Genomic DNA, 25,919 nt, shown 5'->3' with positions numbered 1-25,919 from the left:
TAACAATAATCATTCATATCACACCTCTACCCCAATACACTACCACTGTCTATTGATTACTTTACCTTTGTAGCTCCATTTGAACCTTTCCTGTTAGTTAAAACTCCCCTCCATGATGTTTTCAAATGATGTAAATAACACCACAGATTCACAACACAGCGGTTCCTGCTTTTATACCCTGTGATGTTCTGTTGTTCTGGCCAGAAGATGAATCAGTTTTCAAGTGATGCACAGAAGGCACTATATGCCGTCTTGTCAAGGTTAATTAATGGGTTTAAACGATCTAGTCAATGTTTAATAACCGTGTTGTTTGTATGGAGAGGACTTTCATGTTTACATCTGACCAACGGGTTTTAAAACAGTTTAACTGTTAGCATCGTGGAAGACAGACCTGGAAGAGGAACACAGAGAAGTTGGGAAGATGAAATCACACACTCTGCAGGAGTGACGTGGGAAGGAGATGCTGTAGATCCAAGCCAGAGGAGACATCTTGGGGAGCCTCATCCAGCTGGGGATCGATAGGGGCTGATGGTGATGGTATACACCGATCAGCCATAACATCCTAACCACCTGCCTAATATCAATAACACTGATAATCTCATTATCATGGCACCTGGATGGGATATATTAGGCAGCAAGTGAACATTTTGTCCTCAAAGTTGATGTGTTAGGGCATTGCCTGTCCACTGTCCACTGCCGAAAGCGCCTACAATGGGCACGTGAGCATCAGAACTGGACCACGGAGCAATGGAAGAAGGTGGCCTGGTCTGATGAATCACGAGTTCAAGGTGTTGACTTGGCCTCCAAATTCCCCAGATCTCAATCCAATCGAGCATCTGTGGGATGTGCTGGACAAACAAGTCCGATCCATAGAGGCCCCACCTCGCAACTTACAGGACTTAAAGGATCTGCTGCTAACGTCTTGGTGCCAGATACCACAGCACACCTTCAGAGGTCAAGTGGAGTCCATGCCTCGACGGGTCAGGGCTGTTTTGACAGCAAAAGGGGGACCTACACAATATTAAGCAGGTGGTCATAATGTTATGGCTGATCGGCATATATTTGAAGGTGTTGGCCATCTCTCCTACTAAAAGCCTCATTGTGTGTTTGGACTCACATGTTTCATCCAGGAGGCAAAGACAAGAACATTGAACCAATCCTCCTCCCCACCGGTGTGTTGAGCACCTCTGAATAGTTTGCTTGTAAACATTAGACCTTCGGTGCTTATGTATACATGTTCCATACAAAATAAAAATACAACACAGCAACTTAGTGAAAATAAATACAATCTTCAGAGATTAAAAAATATATTCTTCACTACCAAAGTACAGCATGGTTTTATTGCTCATGATAAACTTTTTATCAAAGAACCAGCAAAGATTAGCGTTGGCCACCACCTGCCTTTGTATAAAATACAAAGCGTGATTAAAAGGTTGATTCCCAAAGTACGACAGGATATTTATGAACCCGGTTCTCTGCCAAGAAGCCCAAGCTTTTTTGGATATGAGAATTGTGTTTTTAGAATCATATGTGGTCATTTTTTAGGGATAACTTCATGGATACACAACAACAGGAGCTTTCTTTTAAAGAAATCTCCTCCTATTAGAAGGTCACTTGGCTTTCGAACAGGCGCGAAGTGCACAACTGTACAAAGATCACAATCGCAGCCCGAGCGGTGATTGACCCTCAGGTCTCAGAGGGCGTTTCTGGCGTTTAAGGCATATCCCCCTTTAGAAAAATGACATAAGCTCCTCTCTCACTGCACTACAACAGGCTTTCCTTAATCAGCATTAATTCTGCAAATAAACTTACACATTAACTCATTATGGGACCCGTACCAGCCTGCAGAAGGTCCTGTGTGGCCTTACCAGGTCCAAAGGTCTCGGTTCATGTGCCAGTGGGGAAGATTAAAGTTTTACCATCTTGACATATTATATATCCCCCCCACGGCAATACACATTATCAGCTCTACAGATACTTTTGCCAGGGTCAATAAAAACAAAGTCAAAGGTAACCCAAATGAGGCACAGCGAGCCCCTGCTTAGCGTATTCCTGGCGTCACTGCTATAGGCGACTTCACTCACGATTGCAATGCCTTTAATCCTGTAATCTACTACTGATAGATGGGCTGTTTCCTAATCAACACAGCTGATTGCAAAATTACCTTTTAATATTCACACAGACAAGCCGTGGAAAAAGAGCATATGCAGGGTCAAGAGCAATGAACTCAAAGCAGTGTACGAACAGGGGATGGTCCCACGGTTAAATCAATACTGCGCAAAACACCAACTGCAATGAACTAATCGCTGAAATGAGTCCCCGGCACCGTACTGAAGATGCTCTCAACTGCAACAAACCGAAAGTCCAACTCTTTCTAGACTAAAAGAGTTCGTACCGTACCAAGTGTAACAACAAAACACATTCAAACATCAAAAAGATGTACGGTCAGATTAATATTGCAGAAATGCGCACCACAAACACTTATGTGTTGTTTTACAATAACAGCACTGAAAACACACTTTACAATTAGAGATTTTGTAAAATATTTAATGTAAGACTGATAAAAGTTACATAATGGATTACGTAACTTTAATTTCTAATAAAACAATACATATGGAGGGGTGACAAATTAAAGGAAAAACTGAATAAATGAGTAGAGGAACATAACGAATGCAGATGCCTCCAAACTGGTGTACTGCATGATACAATTAAGCAATTAACATCCTCACATGCTCTGTGGCATGTATACAAATGCTGAGCAGGCCCAGATCTCAACCCAATTGGACACCTATGGGAGATTCTGGACCAACATGTTAGACAGCGCTCTCCACCACCATCATCAAAACCCCAAATGAGGGAATATCTTTTGGAAAAATGGTGTTCATCCCTCCAGTAGAGTCCAGAGACTCGGAGAATCTGTGCCAAGAGCATTGAAGCTGTTCTGGGACCTGTGGTGCCCAGCACCTTACTGAGACACTGCATGTTGCTTTTTCCTTTAATTTGTCACCCGTCTGTATATACATTTGTAAGTTTTAAACTGTATGGGTTCTTGCAGTTGAAAACAACTCTTGCTTTTTAAACATGAATTGCACTTATTTTCATTCATTGACTGCCCTTATAAGAGCAGAGGCTGGACACTGGGATGGGGGACAGGGAATGGAGGCTGTGTGGGGTCAACACAGAGGACAACAATCACAAGGATTACAACCACACTACAGGTATTCACATGATTAGTCACTCCCCCCATATTGTCCACCAAGTCCATGACGTCTTCACACAGAGAGGCGTCACAATCTGAACAAACTCCCCAGCGATGTGGCTGAAGAGACAATTTGGGAACATTCAAAAACAGACTGGATAGGATCCTTGGATCACTTAGTTATTTATGGACACCAAACGAACACGATGGGGCGAATGAGCTCCTCTCGATTGGACACTTTCTTATGTTCTTATGTTCTTATGACACTATCTGAGCAGCCACTCCCAGCATGCATCCGTCCCCATCATGCTCATCTTGGCAGAAGCCCCTCTGGCCAGCACTGTTTGACGCAGACTTTCTTGTCCAGCTCTCACTCTCTCACACCCAGTTTCCCTTTCTGAACACACGCCCTGCCAGCGCTGCACACGTGTGTCAGGTTAACAGATACTGGAGCCGCATCAGAAAGCCTGAGAGTCACTCACTGAACTGTTTTAGTCCAATATTCTCACAGTCCCCAACAAATGAATCTATGAAATGAATATTGAACAATGAAGGTTGATTACACATGGAAACGGATGACAGAAAGCAGATTCAATGCATTTAAAGAGCTGTGGCTAGTGAACGACAGTGAAATTCCTACTGTCTGTCCGGGGTTATAACAGCAGCGCCGTGTGTCACTCCTCACAGCAGCGATCACACTGTGCTTCGTGCTGTTGACTTGATGACCTGCAGACCTGCCCCTATGGTTTCCATCCCTCGGGATTTCAGTGTTTATTCAGACATTTCCGGTGTCAACCAGCCCTCTCCATCCAACATCATCCTCCACACCTTAGCCCATTCAATCGAACTCAATCCAGATCCGCCACAGCCCTGCCGAGGTGACGGATTGAAGTGGATTGAAAAGGTACAACGGTGAGCTGGTGAGTGTGAGCGAGTGGCACAGTGGAGAACTGGCACGGCTGTGATCAGAAGCTCTTGCCTTTGTGATTAGAGGGTGAATACTATCTATAAGTACTTTTAGAGCATTAGCATACATTGACACTCAAGCCTGGCTTCATATTTGACCAGACGGCTCATTGTGATGGTTCTGCACGGGCTGTTGGCCCAATGCTCTCTCCACACTCAGACGGTTCGGTTTAATAAGGCAGGGTTCTGCTCTGTGGAAGTGCAAGACATCATAGCTCTGCAAACCGGTGATAAACGAACTGCCTCTTGGGGTTTACTCTGTGAACTCACCGTTACTCTGCGTCTTGTATCACTGAAGTGCAACAATGACTACTGATATCTTCTATTTGCGCCACACCTGGACACAACAGAAAAAGAGAAAGGTAAGATCGTAAACGTCTCTGAGGGGGATAGACCAGGTTGAGGATCCTACACTTATCTACATACAAACACGTTACACACACATAAAGGCTTCTTCATAAAGGATCTCAACGTTCAAACCCTCAGGACCAAATCTGCACTTTGGGAATTGCAAACAATAGCTTAACTTCTGTTTGCTTTACTCCACTTTATCAAACATGATTTCTGTTTCTGCCTCCCACTGTCCACAGCGCTTTCAGCCCAGCTTTATGTTAACAGATAGCAACCTTGGAAACCTCTGATAAGGTATTTGGAAAGTCAAACTAGACTGAGGAAAAAGTGCAAACTGGGGAGTGGGTGGTCAGCAGCCCTTTCCACATTCGCTGGTACTGATCCATAAAAAGCACCTCCAGCAATAACACAGTGGGTTTTACCCTCTGCTGTAACTCCGTGGCCTTGAATATCTTCTTCGACTATAGATTTTATTTCACTTGAGCTTTATACAGCCACATCACAATTCAGATTATCAGCGAGATAACGCGGGGCGCTCTGTCGACAGGCAGGGTTTAAAAGGCAGGGCTTGGTCCCACACGGAGCACTCCTGGCAGACACTCGACCCGAACGCCACCATGACATTCAACGGCACCTGGAAAGTTGACAGAAATGACAACTATGAGAAATTCATGGAGAAGTTGGGTAAGTGACTCTTCTCATCAATGGGGGTCTTTAGTGAAATATGATGAAGTGGCTGCAGACACGGACAAGTAAACAAAGAGCAAAATAACGATTTGTATCAGAAACTATGACTTAAGACTCAGTAATGAACTGGTATTGGTGTGATAATTTTCACCGGTAATAACTGAAGGCAGACTTCAAAATCCAGATTGATTGATTGATTGATCGATCGATCCAGGTAGATAGTAATGTTGCTGATCCAATGCTGGCTAATCTGCTGCATGAGGATTTTTTGCAGGTGAATTTCTCAGCCGATCTCCAGTTTAACTGAAACTCAGACTCATCTCTAGAGGAGTCTTCTCTGGGGGGAAACACATCGGTCACAAGGGTGCCATTATCATTTATTTGGGAAAGATTTAATGTAAAACTTATTTAAATTTGAGTTACAGAAAATGAATAGATAACTTATTCTCTCTGCTCCAATGGTGGTGACATTAACACGAGACTCGCCAGTGTGGTTCAGAACATGGGTGGGTGTGAAATGGTTAAACGGCAGGCTGTCAAGAGGTGGTAGAGACCCTATGCTGCAGCCCACCATATCTCACAATGCCAACACAACCGAGCCCCTGCGCATCTCATCCACAGGCATCAACCTCGTGAAGAGGAAGCTGGGCGCCCACGACAACCTGCAGGTCACCATCGAGCAGAACGGAGACAAGTTCCTGGTCAAGGAGTCGAGCGCCTTCCGCTCTGTGGAAATCAATTTCACGCTGGGAGTCACCTTCGAGTACAACATGGCTGACGGGACCGAGCTCATTGTAAGGACACCGAAACGCTTCACGACAACCCCCGCAGAGTCATGTTGAGTCCTATACTTTGAGGACCACCTGATGTGTGAGCCCAGAGCCCCAATCCTCAACTCAGACCCTTACAATGAAGGTCTCAACCCCAGCCTCACTCAAAAGCAGTCTATGAGATGTTCAGCCGTGGTTCTTCTGTGTGTTGTTTTAATTGGGAAATCACTGTCAAACTCTAAATGTTTTTGATTGCTACCATTTTCATTTACCTGTATGTAGATCTGAGCAAAGAGTACAGCTGCAAATATTCAACACATTTAAATCAGACCTTTTATGTTATTTTGATATTAGTACTAGAAAGAAACTTCTGGGGTCTATATAGATGTAGTTGACTGTATTGGAACTATACACTAGAGTTATCCATTGAGTTGAGACAGTATAATTTGAACCCGAGCATTATCTTAAACAAAACAAACCACACACACTCACACATTATTTCAATGATCTCCTACAGCTGTTGCATAGACCCTCTTGAGATTTGCTGTTATAATGACTACATTATCCATGAAACGCACACACAAATAAAGATAAACACTTTTGGTTTCTGACCTGCAGGGCACATGGACTATGGATGGAGATAAACTGTGTGGAAAATTCAACAGAAAGGACAACGGAAAAGAGCTGCTCACGACCAGGGAGATTGTTGGGGGGGAGCTCGTCCAGGTAGGCATTTCATTGACCCAAAACGCAGACAAATGTCCTAGCAGAGTGTCAGATATTAAACCTTTCCATTGAAATGGGACATAATGCTGACATAACAGACCATATAAGACTGCAGGTTTAGGTGGGAGGGAGCAAGGACTTCCCAAAACTGCTCAAACTCACAAATGTGGTCCAATCAATGCCCACTGTCACATGGTTGTGGAAGAGCCCATGCTCTGAAACTCCACATTAAAATGAAACAGAGGGACATCCTCAATTTTGTCCCTGTGGATCTTACTGCCCCATACACAAGTACTTTTGAAGACAGAGGATGATAAAAACAGAGGACTGATTTGAAGACACATCTACACCTTTCTATACAAGTTCACTGCTTTCCCCATGTCAGGGAAGGTGGCAAAGGACAGCCAAGACAGGGGCTTTAATGGTTCAATAACTGTCCATCTCTTTCCTTCCACAGAGCTACCACTACGAAGGAGTCGATTCCAAGAGAACCTTCAAGAAGGCATAAGAGGTTTCCTTCTGCAGAAATCGTCACAAGAAGCACAGAACACACAGCACTGAAACACTGGACATTCCTTGACATATTCCAATATCAATTAACTGTTTTTATATATAAATAGAAAGAGAGAATTTTGTACTATAATTGACTGTTTACTATTGTGTGTGAAGACACTGAGTTCCCTGTTGCACTACATCCTCTGTCATCAAATAAAGATGCTACAGTAATGTCTCTTTATGGGTTCGCCTGTTTTCCTTCAGCTCTGTCCTTTAAGGATAGTTGTGCATCTACCATATTCACAGAACCTATTATGAGTATTGATTATTCTATTGATACAGCTGTGTTTTAACTGGTGCATTCTGGGTACAGCAGCTGTCTCAAGGGTTGAACAGCAGTGTCCCCCCACCTGGACTGAACCCACGACCCTCCAGAGCCAGAGCCCTGACCTCCTCCACACAGCTGGAAATACATATTTAAAAGTAGTTAGCTCCATTAAAGAATAATAATACATTAAAATACAGGGAAAGGGTGACATCATTAAACTACACAGGGAGAGATTGGGAAAAGGGCGAATTTAAGAATATTAAAATGGTTACACAAGTAAACGCTGTTAAACATCTCCTACTAGCAAGCGATTACGACAACCACTGATTACTTAAGAGTCTAAAGTATAGAGTAAAGTTAACAGTATTTATTTTTTCAGAAACTACGATCATAAAGATAGCAAAATGGCAGTCAAATTTAGATTAGCAGGAGTCTTGAATTACCTGACATACAATAACATAGACTGGTGCTAATCTGTGTGGCATCATCACGGAGGAAAGAGAGACAGATTCAACTTTGGTCTCTTCATTGACGTATTAGCCGAGCTCTTAATTATAGATTTGAAACCTCAATTGGAAACAAACAAACTATTCTTAACTCGACTTTACTGATGGATGGCAAGTGCATGTTTATTGATATGCCCTGCAATATGTGAATTAAATCACACAGGGACTCACCTTTTGAAATGTATATACGTCCTACTGGGCCATGTCAGCTTCACACAGCAATCTTAACCCAACAAAAGCATAAAGTTTGGATTTAACTGAGATGAGAGTTTCAGAAAAGTTAATGATGTCACCGAACTTCTCAAACTCAACACAAATTCAGTACAAAAAGGACTCCAAATATGCACTTCGTTGGGACCAATAATTCACAAAAATGGAGTGCTAGAGATCAGTAATTTTCCAATTAGATTTATGGAATTGATGCCAAAGAATAAAGATGAAGAGAAGACTGTACTGGGAAGCATCACTGGGATCTGAGAGGAGGTCCTCACACACAGGAATCACAGCTTCCTGGCAGATGAAATTCAATGTGGACAAGTGCAAGGTATTACATGCAGGTCACAAAAATGTCCACTATAATTACACTATGGGAGGAACAGATCTAGATTAAGTAATGCATGAGAAAGACCTAGGAGTCTATGTGGACTCCTCACTTTCTCCATCCAAACAATGTGGGGAAGCAATAAAAAAGGCAAACACAATGCTGGGGTATATTGTCAAAAGTGTAGAATTGGGAACAAGGGCAGTGATGTTCAGACTGTACAATGCACTAGTTAGAGCTCATCTGGATACTGTGGACAGTTCTGGGCTCCACACTTCAAGAAAGACATCGCTGCTCTAGAGGCAGTTCAGAGGAGAGCAACCAGACTTATTCCAGGTCTGAAGGGAATGTCCTACTGAGAGACTGAGGACCTGAACCTTTTCACCCTGGAACAGAGGAGACTACGTGGGGACTTGATCCAAGTCTTCAAAATCATGAAAGGCATCGACCACATCAAACCAGAGGAGCTTTTCCAGATCAGCAGGGACACACGCACCCGGGGACACAAATGGAAATTGGGCTTCAAGGCATTCGAGACAGAAAACAGGAGACACTTCTTCACACAGAGAGGCGTCACAATCTGAACAAACTCCCCAGCGATGTGGCTGAAGAGACAATTTGGGAACATTCACAAACAGACTGGATAGGATCCTTGATCACTTAGTTATTAATGGACACCAAACGAGCACGATGGGGCGAATGGCCTCCTCTCGATTGGACACTGTCTGATGTTGTGATGTTTCTTCCCCGCACAGAGTTAACGCATCTGTTTCTCACACCTGAACAACCCCGTGTGATACGTGAGACACCGCACGCACGCAACTCCCCACCGGACTACACTTCCCAAGACTCTGCGTCCGTCATCGATTTTCAGCGCAATGATTGTGCGCTATCTCACCAATAGGAAACGACCTCACACGGTCTCCCTTGGCGACACCCAATCCCCGACGAGAAAGCACGAAAGAGGGCGGGACCGTCCTATTGCGCGACACGTCATTGGTTCTCCTCCCAACCGACACTTCCCAGAAACCCGGAAGTCGGCACCCTGGGCTCAGCAATGGCGTCTGAGAAGGAGCCGCCGAGAGGAGCGCTGCAGTCGCTGCCGAAACACTCGTACTGGTACGATTTCTGGCTCTTCATCCTGTTCGACATCGTGCTTTTCCTGGTGGTGTATTTGTTAGTCCCGTAAGGAGCCGACACGCTGCCCCGGCGCCTCCTGCGCTCCTCATGGCTTCTCCGAGACCCAAGTGAGTTTTTAAAGTGACGCAGCTTTCATTCGCTTGTGCTTCTGTGCGTTTGAACAAGATGTCGTGATCGGATCTTTTCTTTTAGACAAGCAGATTCCCGACCAAACCAAAGCCCGACCCTGAGCTGAGCCCCTGGACGCGCCAGGTGAGGACAACCTGTTCCTGTCGCGTCTGATCTGCTGTCTGACCCCCATGACTGGCGCTGATCTACCCAGAGTGCTGTGCTCCTGTTCTAGATCAGCGCCTCATGTTCTAGAGCAGGGGTCTCACACTGCAAACTAATGTCTGGGATGTCGCCCAGCCTGTTTTTCCAGTTTTTGGTGTGGCTGAAGTTGCACTACGCAGGTTAATCTAAACGGTGTTCAGCTCTTAAATGATTTGTTTATTCCAGTATTAAAGTCATTGAGTAATCCCTCAAGTGCTGCCAGTTAGTTATCCAAGATGATCAGTAGAAGTCTGTGCTGTGATACAGACTGTTCAGTGCCACCCCCTGCCACTGACGGGGATTAAAATAGGATAAAATACAAGCATGGCCAGATAAATGTCACATGAAGAACTGTCTAATTGTGCACTGAACACAGTTCAGTAGAGCAGGAGTCCATCTCTCTCAGATCTCCTCTCAGTGTGGCCCCTGCAGGGGACGAGTCTGGGATCTGGGAAGAGCACAGCGTTTGGAGACTGGGGCAGTTTAGAGAGGGGGGATCGTTGGCAGTTGAAATGTGAGTGACTCGGCCCCGCCTGGCTAAACGCATGGTTTCTGCTCCACAGGTCTGGACTCCCCACTACAGCCTCGCCTTCTCTGATGATCACAGCCGGAGGAGCCCCAGGGGACTGGAGAAACGCCAAGCCACCTTCCTCATGATTGCTAACAGTTCAGTTAGACTTCCCTGAGAGACGTGTGATCCAGTGCCTGTGGCATTGAGGACCGAGCTGATGAGAGGGTTTATGGTTGAAGCGCAGTGTGCAGCGAGTTTTTAAGTGATTTAACGTGTGGGTGTGGAGTGAGAAGACTCCACAGTGGAAGAAGTGCATTCATCCCATAGTACATGTTCTTAAAATGCTCGGTTTATGTCCGGACTCGCTGACCGGCCCTTACCTTCGTCGCAGTTTATGGGGAATCGGTTTACAGTGTTGTTTGCCCTCCACTCCATGAAGCCCCGTCTCCTGGCCCATGCTGGCCACTGATGGATGTAACCCTCTTCTCTTCCGTGCTGCTTGTCTATTAAATATTTACTATAAGTGAAGTGTGTTTTTTTTTTTAATGTGATTGAAGACCTCACACACACCTTCATATGTTACACACCCTGGGGCATTTTCTATCTGGTTGTGTTTAGGTCGAGCGACTGGGAAATCGAACTGGGCTTTTCATTGGAGGGGCCCTGTGGGTCACTGTTGGCTTGTTTGAGTGACATCACTAATGACCGCTGTGGTCAGTTTACTCCTGGAGGGGAGATCTAAACGTGTATTCAGTGTTTCCAGCCTGGGGACCCGGGGCACCGGAAACCCGGGCAACCCAGATGATTTCTCAAGCCCGCCAACCCGGGTTTGGCATGGGTATAAAACCGGGGTTGCAAAGCGCAACAGCGACTCGTGTACTTCTGTGTATATGTCATTCGGTCAGAAGATTGATATTCATTCAACAACCTGTCAGCAAAACCTGCAATATAATTAAGCACTGTAACAAAATACGAGTTCAAGAACAATGTTCCGATCCAAGCTGGGTTTGGTTCTACTTCCTATAAGAAGTACTCAGCCAATCAGCCAAATGCAAAATGTATGCAAACAGCTGGGGACTCTAGACATAATAACTGTGAATTAATGAATAATAATAATGCAGTATAACTGAGTTTGTTTAATTTCAGCTCCACATAAAGTACAGACTCAAAAAAGGTGATTTTACGTATTACTACCTTGTTGATATGGCCAGGTGTTCTGGTTTAATGAATAAAATAAGGGGAAAAAACTAAGATTTGAAAAGTTCAGACGCACATTTTAGGTGTGACGGGCGTGGCTGAAAGCGTTACGTAATCGCATTTGAGAGAGAGAGAGAAAGAGAGCGCCATCGGAAAAGTTTGAGTAAGCTTAGTGTTTTTTTATTTAATTTTGTTTCCATAATTATAATTTTTTCCATGTATATGCCTATGAAATAATTTGCTTCATTAATTTTAATCTCCAAAAACCCGGGCCTGGAACTCTCTCCCGGTTTTGGAACCAGTACATGTATTAAATCAACAGCAGGCAACAACCCGGAGCGTTTAAGACTCATTCAGGAAGAGGGACGAGACTGTATACAGGCACCCGAGCGGCCAGTCTGTCCCCTTTTGTCAAGAGCTCTGTGTTGTGCTTAAAATAAAGATACAAAACCACAAATCAAAATAATGACAAGTTTATTAAACAATTGTAAGTCATAAAAAATGCAGTTAAATGTTATATATATATGTTATGTATATAAAACATCTCTGAAAACTTACACATTATACAATTCACATATCTTAGTCTTATTACATAGAAAAATAGAAAGGCACTGGGGCAGCAAGAAATGCTGGTGGGCAGCGTAGAAAATTAAATCTTTCCGATCCAAAAACAACAAAAAAAGGAATCTGCAGCAAAAATACCACTAGTGAAAAAGTACTAGATGCGTATTACGAGGTCAGCGCCGAGCATCGGGACACAACCGGGATTCCGACCGTCTCGGACCCTAAAGCATGTCGGAAAAGTGCATCATGCGTGGGACACGCGGTATCAAAGTGGCAATTATAAACCCTGCGTGGGTCCGGAGAGGCCGTTCATAATCGGCGTGTGAGACCCCCCGCCGGACAACCGCGTCCAGAACACTGTGATCACCAGACCGACGCGTTTACAAACACAGGACGTGCGCAGTCCGGGCGGGTCGGCATCACAGCGGCTTCCTCCTGGACCGGACTCCAGGAGAGGGGTTTAAGGCAGAGGAACACGAGGGAATGGAACAGTGAAACTAAGGTTAACGAGCCAGACTCGGTCGACAGTAACACGACCGGCCTTTGTGTTCTCGGTCCGGCGCCGCGGGGACTCCAGTACCTCTTGCATAAACTCCCAAACGGAACGGGAGCAGTGAACTGTACCGACCCGGGCAAGAGTCAAACCGGAGATTAAAGCTTTGCCCCTCAGAGCTACTGAACTCAACGCCCTGGGGGGATACTGCCATTCGATTGTGCGGAGCCGTGATTCTCTGAGCTTCAGATCGTCTCTCTCTCTCTCTATAGATTTCTATTTCCACCTCGTTTCAAGAATGGAAAATCCTGCTTCCCACAGGCTGAAAACATGACAACGCATCTCAGTTTTGTACAAATGTAAGATTCTTGTTCGGTGTATACTGCTGTCTTTTGGTCCTAGCTGCTCTCATATCCACACACGCACTCCCTCCCTCCCTCCGACTCGCTGGGAAGCAGGCCGTGTTCATTTAGGTCTAGACTGCCCTCTACAGGGGAGTCTTCAAATAATGAGCCTGGAGGTCCCATCAGGAGTAACAGTCTGGTCAAGATTGTGTAGCAAGATTGTCGTTCACTGGCTTTTCTATCCGAATTCGGAGGCGGGCGATCTGATCCACGAGTTTTAAATCATCCTCTTCGGGGGGTCGGCTCTGTTTTCAGACTCTTCCGCCTTCAGTTTTTCTTGTCATCTAATGGAAAAGAGGGAGAAAATCAATCTTGCGATTCAGGACCTACACACGAGCAGACGTCACCTCCGCAGACGAGCACAGACGTCAGCTGACGGTACGGAAAGGCGTCTCTCACCGGTACGTTCGCCGGGACCCCTCCCTCACAGGTATCCGTGCTCATCCAGCCCCCGGGGCGTCACCGGGTTCCATTTCGCGGTGGGTTTAGCCGTTGAACAGCCTGAAAAACACGCAACGGCGCAGAAGGACGTGAGTACGCCGGCACTACCTGCGACACGCTACGATCGGCACGTGGTCGGTCACCGCACACACCAAGAGGAGGAAAGAAACCCCGGGCACCCCCTTACCCGTTTCCGGCCTCGTCCTGGAGCCGTCCGATGAGCCGTAGGGGTCGGTGGTGGGCGGGTGGTTGGTGTCTCCCAGCTCGCTCTCCCCAGAAGAGGTCTGCTCTCCCCCCCGGGGCTCAGCGAAGTACAGCGGGAGCCGGTGGTGGTACTTCAGCCGGTAGGTGTCGGTCATGCAGCTGTCCACCGAGAAGTAGGTGGTGAGCAGGACGCCGTCGCCGGGGTCGGGGCCCGGTCTCTGGCGGCCGAAGTCATCGGGAGGAAGAGTCGCCCTCTCCTGGTCGGGGGAGCTGGACTTGGAGCTGGCGTCCGAGCAGCGTCGGCGGTCCGTCAGGCCCTCGGCCCATTTGCGGGGGTGGTGCGGGCCGCCGGGCTGTGGCGGTGGGGTGGGCGCTTTGGCCGGGGGGTATGCGGGAGTGCGTGGGGGGTCCGGGTGCGCTCGGGGGATGGCGCTCTGTCTCTGTGTGTATTTCTTGGGAGGCAGCGGCGGCACCAGGTTTTGGTAGATGGGCTGAGTGGCGGCGGCGGCGTAGCTCTCGCCAGGGGGGTACCTGGAGACCGCCGGGACAGGGATCCCGGGTTTGGCCGGCCCGGAGTCGCTGTTGCTGGACCGGGAGGCGCAGTCCTCCTGCTCCGACAGCGGCCCGGTCAGGTCGTCAGAGCTGTTCCACTCTGAGCTGCTGGTCTTCTCCAGGTACTGCCGGGCCGGACTCCCGTCCCTGAAGACGCCCCCGGTCCCCTCTGGCTGCCCCTCCAGGAACACGGGGTCTCCGTCCAGCCAGACGCTGTGCTCCGAATTCCCAGGATTGTACCGGAACGCCTTTCTCCTGCAACGACACACACAGTTACACATGCGGCAAGAAACCCTGTCCTTTACAGATGCACCCGAGAGCTCGGCACGGTGACCAATCTGTGGTTTTTAATCTTTTCAATGAATCAATTACAGCTGACAAAATCACAATCCTTGTTTTTTGGGGCCGTGTGGGTCTCCTGGCTTATCTTATGAGCACCTTTCCAGCTCCCACTCGGGGCCTCCTGTAACACGGAGAGATTCATGAACGGAGCAGAGACAGGAAGGAGACTGTGGCCCCGAGACCTGGAAACATGGCCTCTTGGTCACAGACTATTGACAAAGGACTGATCACGACACTACACAGTTTCACCTTCGATCACCAAATACCCCCAACTGGGCTTTAAATCAGAGCTCAACCAGACTACCAAGACATTCAGTCTGAACAGAAAGGACAAATATCGTCAGATCAGTATTTCAAAAATAAAGAATAGTAGTTTGTCATGCTGGCTTGCCTGGAAAACTACTTCCGTGGAGAGATTTTTCAATTGCATTTTAAAATGCAGAAAAGAGGCAAAGCTAAATCATCTATATCTTGAAAATGAAGTACGAGGTTTTTATTTTATTACCTTTGTAAACTTGGACTAGATTTTAGAAGGCTGCCATCGTGAGGGAGGAGTTCGGTTTCTGGAGCTCTCCTGGGCCGCTGGTCTCCTGCAGAGCAAATAGATGCGTTATATATACACACACACACACTTATTATAATAAGCATTGTAAGTACATTAAACACACAACAGTTCACATGATCTCCAGAAGCAGGAAAATAGAGGACAATCCACGTCAGCAGGTTAAATTTATTATACAGCCAAAATGTCTGTGTTTGTGTGTGTGCAGATATACGCAAGCCAAACACTTAACTCCTTAAAAATGTAATTGTTGGAATGTGTTTAAAAGGATCAGGGACATAAATAAACAAACACACACACAGTTTTTATCGGATGCAATGCACTGTTTGCAATCTTTCTTGAATGAATACAAGAAAACAAAACAAAACGGATACAGGCAGCAGTAGCATTTTATAATCCCCATTATGCAATCAGTTATTAATCTGATAACTGGCACAGGGCACAGCTGAGCCCCACCGATCCCTGGAACGTCCCACCAAGCTGCACAGATTGTCCCCCTGCTGCGGGGGTCCGGGCCGGCCTGCCGCCCCGCACATCCCCTCAGAATAAGCGCGCACAGCCACAGAGACGAGGACAACGCGCTGCTGTAATCCCACCGGAAAGAATGGCGCACGGCAGCAGGAACACAAGCGATCCTCGGCGTGTCGCACAGCGGAGTATAGGGACCGACGGTCATGAGGTCCCGTTACTTCAACTGACCGGCGAGGCAAGCGCTTCCCCCGACCCTCAGCCAAGCAGGCAGCCAATCGATATGTCCGCACCGTCACCAAGTTTATTGCTAATAAAACAGTTTCAGCTTCTGTTTGTTTGCTGTAGTTGTTTGTATTGTTCAATTCACGGAAGCACGAGCGCCTGTGTCCAGATTTTGGGAATGCAGTTTGCTTAGCGTGTGCGTGTCACTCCGAGACCCAGATGTAAACCAGAACGGGCAGGTTTACGCATCGCATCTGCCCCATTTTCGCTGCAAGCAGAAACGCAGATTCGTCTTGTAACTATTAAAAACATTAAAGGCATTTCATCCTCCACGCAGTAAGATGACAGGAAACTCTAGGGAAGCAAAATAAGAAAACATCAACGACAACAACAGAAACCCGCCCACAGGAGAAGTCCTGATGGGAATGCAGAATGGTTTGGGGGAGCAACAGAAGTCGAGGAAAGTCAGTTTTTCACGTCCTATATGCTTGGCACCGCTTTCTCTGACAAAGGCACCACAAAGGTCGTAAAAGGGCAGCTCTGTGCTACAGTGTGCGTCTCCTTCCCCCACGCCGTCACACCGATCGTCCCTGAAGCCGAGGACGAGGTATAGACGTGCCTTCCTGAAGGAGAATGATCAGTGAGAGAAAGGAAGTGATCCAGTGCCAGTCGGAAACGGGTCTTAAGTACTGGTTCCCCAGTGTGGTAAGATTTCCAGCATCTTACCGTCACAGCACGGGCGGAGATGGGCACCGAACACGGAGACACGGTCGCTGAAGACATACGCTCAGGCCTGGCAGCGCTAAGCCTCTGCAGGAGCATAAACAACCAAATCCCTTGTGCCACTAAACAACGATTAGGAGAATCTCAGCCGCGGCCTTGTTTTTCAGCCTTATTGCACTTATAAGCCCTTTCAGTTTAAGCTGTTAGTTAAGTCTGTGGATTTTCCTTCATACTCAAAGCCTGTCTCTACAGTCCAGCAGCAGATATAAACAAATAAAAGCAGCGCTGTCACGCTTTTCGCCGTCCTGTGGGGGATTTGCTGCCAGATCCCCTTACTGGGCAGTGGGACAGGCAGTGGCTTGCAGCTCTTTAATTAAGCAACAAACACCCATGATGTCACACGATTACACATTTTTACGGCGTTTTATTCATTTCTGTCTCATGGTTTGGGGTTTGTTTACCAATGCCTTCTAGGGGACAGACACCTTTCTGTCCCGATTCTGCGTTTGTCTACACATCTACAGTTGACTGGTCCAGCCACAGAAACGTGCAGGACAGGATGTGATGTCATGGAAGGACACAGAATTATAAGGCAGGGAAGTATGACACAAACCACAGAAGAGCTTGGCATAGCAAAGTCAACCTATACTACACCCACACAACAGGGGAACAGACAAATTACCAGGTAGTTTTACTCAGACTAATTATGTATGACTCATTGAATAAAATAAAACCAATTAAAATAAAATTTGAATCTGCTCGAAACGCTAAACCGTCTCTCCGAAATTAGCCTCCATGTGACAAGAGACTGTGGAGAAATCCTTGGTTTAGTGACGCTCGGGTACAAGGTCAGTTCCCTGGTGTGAAAATGTGCCAGCAGTGACACTGACATGATCCCAGAAGGCCGTGGGGCTGAGATCACACCTTTGTGAACCGCCAACCCAGAGACACCGGTTTATAGGACAGTTCCTTTCCCTAAATACAGACGGGGAATCTGCGAGTGGAGGGTTTAAGAAATGAACCCCGGCTCACTCTCTCCCCTCTCTCGGCTTCTTTAAACGAAAACAAGAGCCAGGTTTTCAAGATGCTTTGTGTTGGCAGAGCTCAAACACAGCGAGCGTCTGTAGAGCGCGAGTCCCCATCAGAGCTGCTCCTGCATCTCCAGGGGTGAGGATTTAAAAAGGATTTTATATTATATGAGCTTACACAAAAAGTGGGGACCCGTCACCGGTACGATCTATCTACACCACCAGACAGCATGCGAGAGCCCCCCAAAACGTATTTCGCACTAATATCTTATTCAGCCGGTGACATGTGACATTAACGCCATATTTATTTACTCAGCAGATCAAAAAGAGAACTGTGGAAGACTGTTCCAGGAAACAACGTACATGCATATTTATTTTATACCCACTTTAACAAAAAACCCAAAAAAATGTGTTTCAGGAAATGACCTGGAGCAAACAGGATGGAAAAAGCCTTGCAGGGGGTGAAGTAGGAGGAGAGGAAAGAGTCTGGATTTCATAAATGAGCTCAGAGGAGGGAAGGAGGGAAGGAGGGAGGGACAGAAAACACAGAGTGCTCTGAGCTCCCTGCCGGTCGTTCCTCGGTCCAGACATGCGGAGGCAGCAGAGACTCGCGCACACAGACACGGGGCCGGCCGTGGGGGGCTGTGGCACGCTCAACTCAGCGCAGCTCCGGGAGGTCGGCACACACTGGATTCCAGCGCGTTATAAATAGACGCGTTATTTTCTCTTCCCTGCCGACCCAGAGATCCATGCATGGCTAAAACCCCGGAGAGACGATTGGGGAATTTTGGCTGCAGATGCACAGGAACTTAAATATGGTCAAGGCTGGCATTCCTCCTCGGTAGACACTCGAAGACTCCTGTGCATAGTGTGGCGCTGGGAAGAGGGTGCCAATAAAACAAAGAGCCTGCTCGGGCCCGGGTCCAATCTCACACGGGTGCCGGAGGAGCTCGGGCCCGGATCCGAGCAAATGGAGAGAACAGGATTGATGTTCTGAGGAGGGACGATCGCCGTGGCTCTCTGCTCGACAGACTTAAAACTGACATGTGGATTTAAACACTGCCTCGCATGTATCAATCTCAGGGCCCAGAGATCGCAGGCAGGTTGAGGAACGAGGAACAAGGAAAAGGTTGTCTTTCTGTGAGAGTCGAGTCAAAATCGTTCTCAAACCAGTCAGGGAACAAAATGAACACATGCCTGCCTGGGCCCAATGCTTTTAAAAGGGATTCGAGCTCTTTAAAGGATGCTGGATTCGGCCCAGGTCTCCAACGGGAAAGACAGGGCCAGAGAACCCGAAGTGAACCCCCGACGAATTGACTTAAAACACATTCGCGACAGCTCGTCAATACAGCCTGCAAATGGAGGTTAAAACAATCCATGGAACCCCCGAGATCAATTCATGCCAGAATGATACTTTAAAGTGGGACGACTCGAACCCAGCCAAACACGTACAACCTCTATGAAGGAATTATATTCCATATAACATTATTACATAAGTGGACTTCGTCTCTAATGCATCTCGGGAAGAATAAAACGGCTACAGGGCGACAAACCTCCAGATGGCAATCGCACACCACTTTCCCTGCGCTACACAACAGCTCCCCACAAAACACACAAACTCTTTCTGGTTCACTACATCGGCCCATGAGACTCACATAAATCACCTTCAATTAGGCCAGTTTAAACAGACTCCACAGCCCCAACAGCCGGGACAGATTGCTCAGCACTTAACGCCTCTCGATCTGGTCTCTGGTCTCTAAATGCCACCTTCCTCTCATTTTTCCGGCTCAGCGGGCACAGCTGGGTGTCTCGGCCATGTTGTCCCTTTTTGTAAGAACACATTACACGGATTTGGTTTCTGGGAATTTGCGATGGTTTTTAAATAGTAAATGCAGATTAGACCGCAGGGGCTGTGCGCTGCTTTTCTCCCCCACCAACCCCCCACAACCCCGTAAAGACGGACCGACCAGACAGGCCGCTCATGTGACACAGCAGACTGAGCACGAGAAGGATGCACCATGATCCCCCCCGCGTGCTTGCATCCGATTCACTTCATGTAATCTCTCTCTTTATCCAGACTGGGGCTAAAAATAGAGCACCAGCCTATTACGCGAGGTGGGATTTTAATCTGACGTTTTTATGAATCGAGAGTTTCCACTTCACTTCCCTGTCACGAGCGGGGGTCCGGGTTGGGCCGAATACACCTCCAACAGCCCCCCAAATCTCCACCTCACCCCAGCCTACCTTCACCTCGACAAAATATACACACATCGCACACAAGACTGGTTTCGTTACAGTCCAGTGGGAGGCTGTATTTTCATGTGACTTTTACGGAGAGATCTCCTCTCTTCACACTGTCCGACCCACATGCCTCTCTCTACACGCAGTGGACACGGGTCCAGATCCATCCTGATGCACGCACTCATATTGCAGTTCAGTGTAAGCATGATGTTCTGCAAATGAACAGACTTCACTGCCGTGGTCAGTAAAGGCCAGTGCATGTTTGTGAGCATCACAGATCTCGCATGCTTGCTCTCACAGGCAGAGCTCTCTCCGTTCCTGACAGTTTCCCAAATGTCTGAAACCCTGCAAATCACAAAACCCACCGACTTGTGCCGAGCGAGCACCTCTGTGAAGATCCATGTTAACCGGATGCGTCAGGGAACGCACATCCGTCCTGACCACCGCTCTTGCGGGGAACCAGCATCTGTGTGGCCCGCAGAGAAGAGACTCGATCACATCGACTCAAAACCGGCTTTGATTCCCCCGATATTGAATTAGCAGGAACTGGAGCCGATTGCACCGTATCTGATTTGATTCGTGGGATTGATTTCAATATGCGAGGACTTGTAAATTGAACTAGCAATGATCAAATCCTTCCCGTTGCAGCGAGTCCCCAGGGTCGCAGAACCGCCTCCGGACCAGACAAACACAGCAGTAAATCAGCACACGCACTGCCGCCTAGGACAGCAGACTGGGATCCCTTTGAAAAGCTTACAGTCACCACACTTAGTTATTCCCATGCTTCAACCTACAGATTGCATTTTTAAACAATGGCATTGCACGTCATGGGATGGAACAGAATCCGAGCAACCGGAACCAACTGCGGCCTCCGGGCTTACAGGAGCGGGACGGGTCGCTCCAGTGGACCAGAAGAACAAACAACTGGAGTCTGGGTGCCGTACAGCGGAGCATTCGGACAGACAGACACGTTCCCACAGAACTGCACTTCAAATACATTATCCACATGCTCTCACTAGCAAAGAACAACATCGGCACACACTATTAGACATCCCAGCTACCTACCTGTTCCAGAGACGGAACAGCTCCCAGCAGGATAAACACAAGGAGCTGACCAGGTTGCACAAGGGTGACTGAACAATGCTTCACCTCAGGTTCAGAGCAGTGTGCGACACTAATTAGCTTCCCCCCTGAACCCTTCCCACCGATCATCACAAGCGGTTTCGGACACACAATTCAATTTCCGTGGCAAACTTTGCAATATGAGCAGGAAGTCACGAAGGACAGTGTAGTGAGACACCAGGAAAACAATGCCAACAAAAACACAAACAGCTAATTGGTATGTCGACATCTCAAGCTTTATCAATGGAAACTGTGGCACTCCCTCTTTTCTGGAGTGTGTTGCACTGAACACAAAGCACTGAACTACATCTCAACTGAAAAATATACATTTCAAAAGCAAACAGAAGATCCAGAATATTTACTGTCAGGTCGATACCAGAACAGCTGCTACGGGGCATGCTGCAGAAATGGCGGCCAACATATCAACTTGCAGTCGTTTTCCTGGCCGTGTGAGCATGCGTATGCTTTGGTGTGGGGGTAGGTTAGGGGGCCAAACCACATGCCACAGGACCAACATGCACAAAACAAGTACGAGGAGGGAGTGAAACACAGAGACTGGAGCAGGCGTGAGTGAAACAGCGAAAGCACACACTGCAAACACAGCATTTCCTTGAGCACGTGACTAGCGTTGTTTTTACAGCTAGTGCCGGGGGGGGGGCGTGCAGGAGCAGGGAGCGAGGGCAACTGGACCTTTTCCTCAGGAAGTACACAAAAACGATCCCCAATCGCTTACCATAGGAGAACGTGGGCTGCGCGCTGTCGGCCTTCGATTCATCACACCTGCTGTGAGGGAGCGGCTCTCTAAAATAAATATGGTTCAGTTTACTGGGGTGAAATGACAGAAAATGGTCATTTGTTACGTTAGTACTTTCTTTCATTCGCACCTGGTTTAAACAATAAATTCTGAAGCTCAGACCTGCAATTAGCACGTAAATAAATGGTTACTAAATCACACCGGCATTCCAGGAAGTGCCATCCGACACTAAGGCAGAAATTAGACGTTCGTGACCACTTTAGAAACTCCGTGGTGGCAGAGCAAATAGGAAAACAATCCCCTGGCGAAGAGGTGTATAATTACGGGTCCCACCTGGCAGAGAGGAAGTGTTTATAGATTACCATATGTTATTATTTTCTGACCCCAAATTACAGGCAGCCGCATGGCAGCGGAGGAAAGGACGAATCTCTCAACCTTTACGATTCATTCGTTTGGTAATGAATTCGGAGTGGATGCGTACCTCTGCAGAGAGCTGCGCTTAATTTAACTAACGGCCCGCTTGTCCCCTCCGCTCTCCATATGGCCAGAGTCCTGCCGGCCCACGAAATCCCGCAGAGGTCATAACCCCAGCTGTGCGCCAATCCGCACAATTCAAAATGCTTCCTTTGTTGTGGTGGTTGTTTTTTTGTCCGTGTCCGGACAGCCCTACACGAATGTCTGGTGCCTCGTATAAATGCCCAGGGCCTCGGGAATCTCAGTCTCTCGATCAAAACTGACATATCAAATCTAAAAATAAGTAACACAAATGTCACATGCCATGTGTAAATCATTCACTTCAATAATGCGTCCTTCATTCCTCCGGTAAGAGGCCCAAGAGTAAATCAACTCAATAGCCAGCCAATACATCACAATCGAGAACAGATCAGGTCAAAATTAAATCAAAAACTCAGAACACAAATGACAACCACCAACAAGGACCTTTTGTTATTGTTTACCCGAGACAATATGCAGAATTGAGTGGGCCACAATTATCCATAACGAGACAATTCAAATACATCAATATATCAAAATGCCCGGTTAATAAAAAAACGATTAATATACATATATATATATATATATATATATATATATATATATATACATATATATATATATATATATATATATATATATAAATAAAGGTTAAGGGGACACGATTCTCTCAGGTGGGGAGTTACAGTGCAGTCATTGTCCAGCACTTTAAAACGGGACTGTTTGCCCCCGATTCCAGGTCACTCTTAATTATCAACAACACGGCTTTCTCAGGTCCAGAAACGATCACATAAAACACAGTATTGAATTTAAATGCAATTATCTCCGTGATATCCCCTCCCGCAGGCGAGGTCAATCAGGTTTGAGAAGAAAATTAATGAAAATTAAAACATCGTAAATATCTAAATTGTCCATCGCACAGACAACCTTTCCACTCCCACACCCCGCTGTCAACCAACCTGCTGCCTTTCAATCATTTATATGTTCGTCTGTTCGCCTCCTGGAACCCTCCAATGATGTCGGAATGATTTTAGGGACCACAGACTCTGGTTTTAGAGATGCACTGCACGAATCTACGACACCACGGGGGTCGTGCAGCTAAAGTACGATCGGTGCGTAAGGACACGGGAGACCCCCAGCCGCGGCAGACAGAGAGCCTGCCATTATTTCAGTCCCCACCGAAACAACAACAGCAACTGCTCACCTGGACGGCTGCACTTCCGGGATGGGCCTCAGATCCTTCGCTGCGAGGGACTCCACCCCGGGCGAGTCCAGGTTGGCGGAGCCGTTGCTCAGCCGGTCGCTGCTCTCATAGCCCGACTCCGTCCGCTGCATCTTCCAGTTGTCATTGCGCACCTTCAGGTTGCCCCCCACCTTGGTCCTGTCCTTGTCCTTGTCCCCACGGCCCTCGGACTCCAGCGAGCTGCGGCTGCCCGTGTCCACCTTCTGCTCGTCCTCGTAGATGGTCATCAGGCTCTTCTGCTTGCGCTCCTCCTTCGGCCAGGAGGGCATGCGCTCCCGCTCGCCGCCCCCGTAGAGGGTCCGCTCCACCTGGCCGGGGGGCCGCCGCCGGGGGCTGGGGGGGCGCTTCTCGGGGCCGCTGAACACGCTGTCCACGTTCAGCGTCTCCCGCATGGGCCTCCAGGGGCGGCTCCGGCTGCGGCCGCCCTTCTCCCGCGACTCCTGGCTGCTGTCCGTGTCGTAGCCGTTGGCGAGCTCGTGCCGGGGCCGGCCGCGCCCACTGGGTAGTCCTGGCAGAACCTGCACCCGGCTCGGCGGCGGCCGCGGCTCGTGGGAGGCGGAGCGGCTCAGGTTGGCGACCCTCTCTGTCGTCCGGGAGGGCCCTTTGCCCTGGCTGCTGTACAGACGCTGCTCCAGGTGCTGCCGAAACCCGTTCTCCGCCGGGGGGGACGCCGAGCGCGAGGACGTCTTGTCCGGGAAGAGATCTGCGGGGAGAAGGCAGCGAGGTGAGCTGTGGCTTTGGGTACAGACTGTTTTCTCGCGATTACAGGAAGGTGTGGCTTTTACCGCATGGCCCACCAGGAAATCTGTATCGCAAGTCAACATTAAACACTACCTGCACTGCACTCAGCACACCTGTCCCGTTTTTAAAGATCAGGTGAAGAAAGGGATCCTGTCTGACTGCATTGCATTCGTGCCTCGACGCGCCCCGACATGTGACTCTCAGAGCCAGATGCTGCCATTTAGGGTGTGTGTGCATGTGCGTGTGTGTGTGTAAGGGGGTCATTGTGTAGAGCTTTACCAAAAAACAAACCAAAAAAGCTGCACACACAGAAGACAGCTGTATTTACAGATGTCAACCATAATCCTATTGCTCCAAATTATGGGTTAATTAAGGACTTACTGGATTGCTGTGCTTTGTTTTGGCGTCACAGTGCGTATGAAATGAAAAGAGGAAGCGTGAGGCTTGACAGAGACAGAGACAATACATATATAATCATAAATATAACACACATAATATATAAACTTGCACACAGTACACACACAAACAAATACATACACACAATAATAAGGGTGATACGTATGACAACTGAGACAGTGGTTTTGTTAATAATGATATTATTATGATGATTTCCGGGCCAATTCTGATCAGGTGAAGGTCCAGTACCTCTGTGTGCCCCCCCAGGGTCGGGCCGTCTGGGCCCTCGGTCCGGCTCCTTCTTGTGCAGGTGTGAGCGCACGTCCCCGGCCCTCTGGGCGCACTCGCGCGAGATCTCTCTGAAGCGGCTCTTGGGGTCGCCCTGGACCGGCACCTTCACTGCAGAGCCGAGGCAGAGACGGAGAGAGAGTCACTTCCTGTGTCCCGAGGCCCAGCACCCCCCCCCAGAGCCTCCGCACAGGCAACAGGGATTCAACAAACTCTCTCCGTCTCTCCCTCCCTCCCGGTCTCTCCCTCCCTCACTCTCCTGGTCTCTCTCTCTCTCACGGTCTCTGTAAATCACTCCCTCACTCTTACACTCTTGCTCTCGCTCTCACCTGGCCCCCTGCCGGCGCTGCTCTGAGCGCTGCCTCGGCTGAACGCCGAGCTGGGCGCTGGCTGCAGTTTCTGCTTGAAGCTGCCCTGATTGGACAGGAGCGTGTTGACGTTCTCTTTAGTCAGTTCCAGCTTCTTCGTCCCGGGCACTGGGATGTCATGCACTGGAATCAGAAGACAAACACATCAATTAACAACAAACACATCAATAAAACTAACAACTTATCAGCTCTGGAAGCTTTAATTTGTCTTGCTGCAGGGACAACAAATCCAGCATAAAAATTCATCAGTGAAGAAATGTAATTCATGTTTTTCTTTTTAAATTAAAGCTAGGGTATGCAATCCTGAGAGGCCAGCCATTTGCAAGTTTGTTTTGAAAGCATAGAGCCCGCCCTCGCTTCAGAGGCGTCTACAAAGCTACACCCCCTCTCACACACATGCACGCACACACACAGAGCAGAGTCTCGGCGCCAGGAGAGGCGTGTTGGTGGAATTGATCGCAACGGTTTCAGATTACTGCATGTCTTATTCATAGGTTAAACAACTTATTTACGAATATTATGCTTTAAAAAAATGAATG

General features: G+C 47.9%; 2 protein-coding genes and 1 long non-coding RNA gene across 3 annotated transcripts in view; 2 read left to right on the top strand and 1 right to left on the bottom strand.

Moving 5' to 3' along the window:
- Window positions 1-5,084: 5,084 nt before the first annotated feature.
- On the top strand, window positions 5,085-7,429 carry fabp2 (fatty acid binding protein 2, intestinal). Its single transcript, XM_066720645.1, has 4 exons — window positions 5,085-5,200; window positions 5,825-5,997; window positions 6,592-6,699; window positions 7,157-7,429. The coding sequence occupies exons 1-4, from the start codon at window positions 5,134-5,136 to the stop codon at window positions 7,205-7,207; spliced, it is 399 nt and encodes a 132-aa protein (XP_066576742.1). The 5' UTR covers window positions 5,085-5,133; the 3' UTR covers window positions 7,208-7,429.
- Window positions 7,430-9,598: 2,169 nt separating this feature from the next.
- Window positions 9,599-11,055, top strand: LOC136766822 (uncharacterized). The gene is made up of 3 exons (XR_010821776.1): window positions 9,599-9,816; window positions 9,902-9,961; window positions 10,585-11,055. It is a non-coding gene; the product is annotated as an uncharacterized LOC136766822 (long non-coding RNA).
- Window positions 11,056-12,186: 1,131 nt separating this feature from the next.
- Window positions 12,187-25,919, bottom strand: part of usp53a (ubiquitin specific peptidase 53a) — a 38,721-nt gene continuing 24,988 nt past the window's right edge. The window contains exons 11-18 of the mRNA XM_066720644.1: window positions 25,342-25,503; window positions 24,974-25,123; window positions 23,549-24,290; window positions 21,832-21,899; window positions 15,235-15,319; window positions 13,819-14,642; window positions 13,590-13,691; window positions 12,187-13,474 (exon numbers count right to left, since the gene is read on the bottom strand). Of these exons, the coding sequence (XP_066576741.1) occupies window positions 13,615-13,691; window positions 13,819-14,642; window positions 15,235-15,319; window positions 21,832-21,899; window positions 23,549-24,290; window positions 24,974-25,123; window positions 25,342-25,503 (2,108 nt within the window). The 3' untranslated portion in view covers window positions 12,187-13,474; window positions 13,590-13,614. The remainder of the gene's footprint in view (window positions 13,475-13,589; window positions 13,692-13,818; window positions 14,643-15,234; window positions 15,320-21,831; window positions 21,900-23,548; window positions 24,291-24,973; window positions 25,124-25,341; window positions 25,504-25,919) is intronic.

This window comes from Amia ocellicauda, chromosome 13 (genome assembly GCF_036373705.1).
Source record: "Amia ocellicauda isolate fAmiCal2 chromosome 13, fAmiCal2.hap1, whole genome shotgun sequence".
Classification (NCBI taxonomy): domain Eukaryota; kingdom Metazoa; phylum Chordata; class Actinopteri; order Amiiformes; family Amiidae; genus Amia; species Amia ocellicauda.
Note: the sequence above shows the minus strand (reverse complement) of the source record. Positions and strands in the feature narration are given on the sequence as shown.

Coding starts and splice junctions, on each gene's coding strand:
- fabp2 (XM_066720645.1), top strand. CDS start 5,134: ATGACATTCAACGGCACCTGGAAAGTTGACAGAAATGACAACTATGAG. Junction 5,998..6,591: donor CTGACGGGACCGAGCTCATT/GTAAGGACACCG, acceptor TCTGACCTGCAG/GGCACATGGACTATGGATGG. Junction 6,700..7,156: donor TTGGGGGGGAGCTCGTCCAG/GTAGGCATTTCA, acceptor TTCCTTCCACAG/AGCTACCACTACGAAGGAGT.